Source organism: Otolemur garnettii, unplaced genomic scaffold (assembly GCF_000181295.1).
Source record: "Otolemur garnettii isolate 467f Iridium unplaced genomic scaffold, OtoGar3 scaffold00027, whole genome shotgun sequence".
In the NCBI taxonomy this organism is placed as follows: domain Eukaryota; kingdom Metazoa; phylum Chordata; class Mammalia; order Primates; family Galagidae; genus Otolemur; species Otolemur garnettii.
Window position 1 is genome coordinate 17,284,877 of NW_003852422.1, and position 7,849 is coordinate 17,292,725.

Sequence of the window (7,849 nt, forward strand, 5' to 3'; positions counted from 1 at the left end):
TTGTTGTTGTTGTTTAGCTGGCCCAGGCTGGCTTTGAACCCTCTAGTCCTGGTGTATGTGGCCAATGCCTTAACCACTGAGAAACGGGCACCAAGCCACACTAGGACATTTCTAACTGTGAAAAGGAAAAAAAATGGAAGTAATACAAAAACCTAAGCTATTAAATTAGCTAATCAAACTACGAAATACTGGTGGGGCATGGTGGCTCAAACCTATAATCCTAGCACTCTAGGAGGCTGAGGCAGGTGGATTACATGAACTCAGAAGTTTGAGACCAGCCTGAGCAAGGTTGAGACCCTGTCTCTATAAAAATAGAAAAACTAGCCAGGCGTTGTGGTGGGTACCTGCTGTTCCGGCTACTCAGAAGACTGAGGCAAGAGGGTCGCTTGAGCCCAAGAGTTTGAGGTTGCTGGGAGCTATGACACCACAGCACTCTACCCAGGGTAACAGAGTGAGACTTTGTCTCAAATAAGAAAAAGAGTACAAAATACCAATATGATGGAATTTGGAAATATGTCTGCTGAGCAATAAGTAAACTGATGGAAAAAAAATTGTAACATGACCAACGATTATAACTGTATAAAATTCATGATGAATTAACAAATGCTAGTACCGGGCACAGTGGCTCATGCCAGTCCCAGCACTCTGGGAGGCTGAGGTGGAAGGATCCTTTGAGCTTAGAAGTTCCAGGTCAGCCTGAGCAAAAGGGAGACCCCATCTCTGCTAAAAATAGAAAAAGTGGCACATGCCTGCTCCCCCTGGTAATTGGGAGGCTGAGGCAGAAGGATCGATACTGTACTCTACCAGGGTTACAGAGCAAGACTCTGTCTCTTAAAAAAAAAAAAACAAAAAACCTAGGCTTGGCACCCGTAGCTTAGCAGCTAGGGCACCAGCCACATACACTGGAGCTGGTGGGTTCAAACCCAGCCTAGGACTGCTAAACAATAGTGACAAGTACAACAAAAAAAAATAGCCAGGTGTTGTGGCAGGCACCTGTAGTTCCAGCTATTTGGGAGGCTGAGACAAGAGAATCGCTTAAGCCCAAGAGTTTGAGGTTGCTGTGAGCTGTGATGCCATAGCACTCTACTGGGGGTGACATAATGAAACTCTGTCTCAAAAAAAAAAAAGAAAAAAAAGCTAGAATGAATTTGAACCGATATATAAATATTACAAATATCAAAAATATTATAAATAAAAATAAAAATGAACTGGAATTTATGAGATTCTTATTTTGCATAGAGAGCTTGGGTTCATAGTTAAGATAAAAACCTATAAACTTGTTTTCTCATAAAAGATTAGGGTTTTTTTTTTTTTAAATGACTGGTTGTTGAATTGTAAAAAGATAGTTGCTGTGGTAATCCTTTTCTTCTTGGAATAGAGTTTTTTTTTTTTAAAAGCCTGGTTTTTTCTTTCCTGACTCTGCATTTCAAAAATTTAGAACCCAGTTACTTAGAATATTCCCATAGGGAGTATTTTGCAGACCCATCCACATTTAGCAGTATAAACACTACATCTGACATATAAAGGCCATTAGTTTTACAAAATTAGAGAAAGTTCAGAAAACATTATGATAAATTTGGCTGGAATGTTAAGTATAGTTTAAAAATTAGATATGTGATTGTATTATAGAGTTCAATTGTTACAACTTCTGACATAAAAACTCAGAAACCAAATCGCAGGGGGAAAGCCTGGCACCAGGCACTGCCATAGCTAGTTTTGTTACCTTGGGCAAATTCTCCAAAACTCCATTTCTTCCTTAGGCACAGAGGACAGTACCCATCTCTCAGAACTGATTGAATGACGTGCTCTTTATAAAACACTTGGTACTGGCAGGGCTAGTGTTGATTGCTAATATTTGGAGTTCCAAAGCAAAACTATGAACTGGAAAGTGCTTTTTTTAAATTCCTGAAAAAATTCAGAAGTCTAGGTTTCCTAATTTGGCATTTTTAATCAACAAACATGCTTTTATTCATTTCCCCCCTTGTTTGTGTGCTCAGCCCTCTGTTTTCACCTTGTTCCAGATGATTTCCCTGCCCAATTCTGCTTTGCTTCATCTCATTTCAAAATGTCCATTCCTTGAGCAGTGAAGGGATGTTTGGGAGAAGCCAGTCTGCTTGCAAATCTTTACCATAAATAGTTCATTTGTGGGTTGTGGAATATTGACTGTGCCCTTAGGATGAAAGGACCACCATGATTTCACTCCCTGTGTTTTTACAGGTACGGCTTCAAATGCCCTGAGGCAGCCATACATTTGGCTGACGATCATTCTGACCGTGGCGGTGTGCTTACTGCCCGTCGTTGCCATACGGTTCTTGTCAATGACCATCTGGCCGTCAGAAAGTGATAAGGTATGTACAAATACAGCTCCTCCCGCAACTCTCAGTGTCCCTCACAGAAATCAAAGCATTTCCCAACAGCCCCCTTTCTGCAGAAGTCTAAGCTCATGGGAAGGTTTGGTAAGAATACGTTCTCTGACCACTTCTTTTACTTTTTTTTTTTTTTTGAGACAGAGTCTCATGACGTCGCCCTTGGTAGAGTGTCCTTGGCGTCGCAGCTCACAGCAACCTCAAACTCTTGGGCTTAAGCGATTCTCTTGCCTCAGCCTCCCAAGTAGCTGAGACTATAGGTGCCTGCCACAATGCCCAGCTATTTTTTGTTGCAGTTGCTATTGTTTAGCTGGCCTGTGCTGGATTCAAATCCGCTAGCCTTGGTGTATGTGGCTGGTGCTGTAACCACTGTGCTACAGGTGCTAATCCCTTTTCTTTCTTTCTTTCTTTTTTTTTTTTTTTTTAGTTAGAGTCAGTCTCACTCAGTTGCCCTGGAGTAGAATGCTGTGATGTGTTAACTCACAGCAACCTCAAACTCCTGGGCTCAAGGGATCCTCTTGCCCCAGCCTCCCAAGTAGCTGGGACTATAGGCATACCACAATGCCCAGCTATTTTTTTATTTTTATTTTTATTTTTTGCAGTTTTTGGCTGGGGCTGGGTTTGAACCTACCAACTCTGGCATATGGGGCCGGCACCTTACTCCTTTGAGCCACAGGTGCTGCCCCCCAGCTATTTTTTTTAGAGATGGGGTCTTGCTCAGGCTGGTCAGAACTCCTGAGCTCAAGCAATCCACCCACCTCGGCCTCCCAGAGGGCTAGGATTACAGGAGTGATCCACCATGCCCTCACTTCTTTCTTAAACTCCATCTTACAAATAAGTCTTTTGAAGACTAGGATTTTTATTTTCTTTTTAATACAAGATCTCCAAATATAAACAGAAAGGGAGACTAGAATAATCAGAGCCCACATATGTGTCTCCTTGGTTTAACAATTACATTGTTACCATTTTGCCATGCAAGCAAGTGGTTTTATTTATTTATTTTAGAAAAATGTCACCTGCGGTAACAAAAAACTTTGACTTCACATGTCTCAACAATAATGTGTCATTTCAACTCACATCATCTTTAGCGGGCGGTAGGGTCAGTTGATTAATGTTATCAGAAAATAAATGGCAAGACACAGTGGCTCATGCCTATAATCCTAGCACTCTGGGAGACCAGTCAAGGTGGATTGCTTGAGCTCTCCAGTGTGAGACCAGCCTGAGCAAGAGCAAGACCCCATCCCTACTAAAAATAGAAACATTACCTGGGTGTGGTGGCACAAGCCTGTAGTCCCAGCTACTTGGGAGGCTGAGGTAGGAGGATTGATTGAGCCCAAGAGTTTGAGGTTGCTATAAGCTATGATACCACCGCACTTTACTAAGGGTGACAGAATGAGACTCTGTTGCAAATGGAGGGATGGATGAATTAATTAAAAATTAAGGTAATTAACTAAATAAAAAAGACTCAGGTTCTTCACATCACTTTGCCCTGCTGTCCTCATGATTAGCTTCATCTGGAAGCTGGCAGGTTGCCACGGCAGTTCCCAGCCTGCCGCCCGTGTGCGGGGACAGATAAGAGACTCTTCTGTGGCATTCCCTTAGGAACCTCGAAACTTCTCCAACAAGGGCCCCAGCTCACCTTCCTCATTCAGATCTCATCTGCCAGAATTAGGTCACAAGCCCATTCTTGGACTAGCACCTAGCAGGGAAAATCAGTCCCACGGCCTCTGAGGAATGTGGCTGTGAAGGGAGGGAGGAATGGAATAAAACCAGTTTCCTAGAAATAAGAGAAATAAGCTGATGGTGGGTAGGCAACCATCAGCCATCGCCACCCCTACCCCCCCCACACACACACCAGGTGTCCCTTTCGGAGTGACTAGTGTATGCAGTACTGTTCCCCTACACCCCCCTTCACGACCCTACCCACCTGTAGCGGTCTACAAAGTGGGGACAGGGATGCCCACGACAGAATGAGACAGGCCTTGGGGAAGCCTGGTTGTAGATGGTCCATGAGGGTCAGGTTCGGGCCACCTCCTTTGGGCCAGGCTTCCTCTGTGTCACAGACCTTCCCATCTCCCGCCTGCTTCCAGATCCAGAAGCATCGCAAGCGGCTGAAGGCGGAGGAGCAGTGGAAGCGGCGGCAGAACGTGTTCCGCCGGGGCGTGTCGTCGCGCCGCTCGGCCTACGCCTTCTCGCACCAGCGGGGCTACGCCGACCTCATCTCCTCCGGGCGCAGCATCCGCAAGAAGCGCTCGCCCCTCGATGCCATCGTGGCCGAGGGCACAGCCGAGTACAGGCGGACAGTGGAGAGCTGATGGGGCGCCCCCCGCCCTGCAAAGGAGATGGCTATTTTTTAATGAAAAGACTCAGGACTTTTTGTTGTTCATTGAATTTGTAGCAAAGATGTTAAAGGCAATAACCTTTATAACAAGCTGCTTGGGCTGGTCTATTAATCAATAGCAAAGAAAGGATACTTTTTAAAAAGTTCTATTACGCAGGCGGGGCGCAGTGGCTCACGCCTGGAATCCCAGCCCTCTGGGAGGCCGACGCTGCGATCGCCGGAGCTCAGGAGTCCCAGACCAGCCTGAGCAAGAGCGAGACCCAGTCTCTGAAAATAGCCGGGCCTTTGAGGGTGCAGGGCTATTCAGAAGGGTGGGCAAAAGCAGAGGGTGAGCAAGAGTGTCGCTTGAGCCCAAGAGTTTGAGGTTGCTGTGAGCTTTGACGCCACCGCACAGTATCCAGGGTGACAAAGTGAAACTATCTCAAGAAAAAGAAACTCTGTCATACAGCCGGTTATGTCCATTATGTTCAAAGGGAACATTTTAATCCAGTCTCGATCCAGGGCAACAGAATTAGAAAGTGTGTTGAATTTCATTTCAAATGGGATTGTGTGACCATATTACAGTTAAACTTTTCTGACTATGATTTTCAGCTTCAATTCCCCCAGATTCCTCTTCACCCTAGAAGCCCTCTTCTTAACAGTTTTTAAATTTTATTTATAAGAGTAATGACGGAAGACTCATGAATGTTCACCGCACGGAAGCCACATGGTCCGATGACTTTTTTCAAAGTTGATAATAGGCCATATGGTTTCCTGGTCTCATCTTCTCATAAACTTAATGGTTTGATAATTCTGTACCATCAAGGAAAAAAATGACTTCCAGTTCCGTAAGTGTAAAGTTTCAGTCCGTTTTTGGTTTACTACCAGGTTAAATAGCACATCACACACTTTGACTATGGGATACTGTTGTAGCAATTTCCTGCAGTACCAAGCGACTTCATTCTCTATGCTCATTTTTATAAATGCATCTAAATATACGTAGGCTTTAAAAAGAAAACCCAATTTTTAAAAAACTGAGGATATCAGTGGTAAACTGCAGAACATTTTGCGAAGCTTTCTTTTGGAAAGCAAACTTTGTGCCTGCCTATATGGAAAGTGTTTCAAAAGGGACTTGACCAGAGACCTCACTCCTTTTTACTCGTTATCTTGAGAGAAAAGGCTATTGGGAGCCAGATTTCTACAACTGGGGAACAATGTGTCATTTTAAATTTTGATATAACTTCAGGTGATGATGGAAACGGTCCTCAACGTGGTGAAAGTAAGTTTTTGCAGAAGGTTTTCTCATTCTCTCACACACTACTTTTCATTTTCTAGTGTTTTCAGTAATTCCGTTTTTTACCATGGGGCCGCAAAGGTTCACAATATCAGTCCCTTTGAATGCCTGTGAGCAAATCACAACCTGTACATAGTTCATTCTCTTGGTACGATGAAAGAATGTATGGCTCTTAATGAAAGTAAATTTCTGCAAGTTTACAATTTTTCTTGAGCTTGTAAATGAGAAGAATTGTAAGTTTCTTCCTTTTTTTTATTTTTACAGAAAAGTTGTGTAATTCTGTCAGTTTCAGATCTCTTTTGTGAATTTTGGGAAAGATTGACGATGTAAATGTGTCAAAGTCTTATATTGTTGGGTGCAATATTAATAATTTTGAAAAGCAAATTGCTTTGGATAAATTATTTCTGTATTCTGTAAATCTGAGATTGTATATTTTTGTTTAAAAATAAATGTTTTAGTAAAATCTTTGGAAAGTATAATCTTTTTTAAGTTTTTTTTTTTTTTTTTTTTTTTTGAGACAGAGTCTCAAGCTGTCACCCTGGGTAGAGTGCTGTGGCATCATAGCTCACAACCTACAACTCAGGCTCAAGCGACCCTCTTGCCTCAGTTTTTCTATTTTTAGTAGAGACAAGATCTCACTTTTGCTCAGGCTGGTCTCGAACTCATGACCTGAAGCAATCCACCCACCTCAGCCTCCTAGAGTGCTAGGATTACAGGTGTGAGCCACCAAGCCCGGCAGAGTGTTTTTTTTTTTTTTTTCAAAGATTGAGTTATATGACAGAAGAATTTAGTCCTGCAAAGTTTCTAAAGAAATGTAGGGGTCTTTTAATGGCGAGAAGTAGGGGAGAAGTAACTATGAAATAGAGATGTAGATTAGAGTTAGGAAGCTGGGAGTCCATGCTAGGGAGGTTATATCTTAGTATACTTAGGCAAGAGACAACTTTTCAAAATGACTTCAAATCTTTGGAGTCAGAATAAACGGAAAGGTAAATCTCAACCCAAAGCAGGGGCTGCGAAGTGAGCAGATAGTCCTAGAAATACATGACGAAGAGTTGGCAGAAAAATGAGCAAACTGGAGCGAGGAAGGAAGGAGGGCTTGGGAGACCTGGGGCTTGTGGCTGCAGGAAGGTCGAGTTTAAGGATGTGGCAGTGGGATAGGCAGCTCCTGGATACAAGTGAAGCCAGCACCCCACTAGGGAAGGAGGCTTTCTGTGTGGTGGGGATGGGGCACTCATTAGGACATGTAGTTAGCAACAGCTGGAAAAGCATTAGTCTCAGGGTGCTTGGGATAGAAGGTGATGAGTGGATTATTAGCCCCTGCAATAGAAATGGCTTGAGAACAATTCTAAGCAGGCCTGGGGAATCCTCTCTAAAAGAACTAAAGGTCACTTTTTGTCCTGGAATGTACTACTACTGTATTTAAGTGGTTTGAGGGATACATGTTTTTAATCAAAGAGCACCCCCTAAAGGTTCTTAAGTTCAGTACCAGAAACTGCTTAGTAATAATACCTGATGGGGATGAAATGATTCTTGAGAGGCTTCAATGTGATAGCAAAATGTATCCTAATGGAATCTAACCATATTTTAACAGTGGCTGCCTTCATGTGATGTGTAGGCAGGAGCTTAGGAAAATTGTGAGACAGCTTCCAAACATCCTGTTAGGATCTGCTAGAAAGTTCCGGCTGCAATACAACTACTGGTGCCTGTATGAAAACAAAAAGGCCTGTCAAAACACAGAAAGTAAGACAAAGTATGTCTTAGGAAAAAGTGGACAGTAGGACTCTTAAACACTGTAAAAAACAATTTCCTCAAAGATGCTCAACATCAGCTCGGCGCCTGTGGCTCAAGTGGCTAAGGTACCAGCCACAT

At 43.1% G+C, this 7,849-nt stretch overlaps 1 protein-coding gene across 1 annotated transcript in view; it reads left to right on the forward strand.

The window, feature by feature from the left end:
* The window catches only part of ATP8B1 (ATPase phospholipid transporting 8B1), a 142,768-nt gene extending 137,885 nt beyond the window's left edge, over positions 1 to 4,883 (forward strand). Inside the window, exons 26-27 of the mRNA XM_023512364.1 lie at positions 2,184 to 2,348; positions 4,457 to 4,883. Coding sequence (XP_023368132.1) covers positions 2,184 to 2,348; positions 4,457 to 4,681 — 390 coding nt within the window. The 3' untranslated portion in view covers positions 4,682 to 4,883. The remainder of the gene's footprint in view (positions 1 to 2,183; positions 2,349 to 4,456) is intronic.
* Positions 4,884 to 7,849: the final 2,966 nt, after the last annotated feature.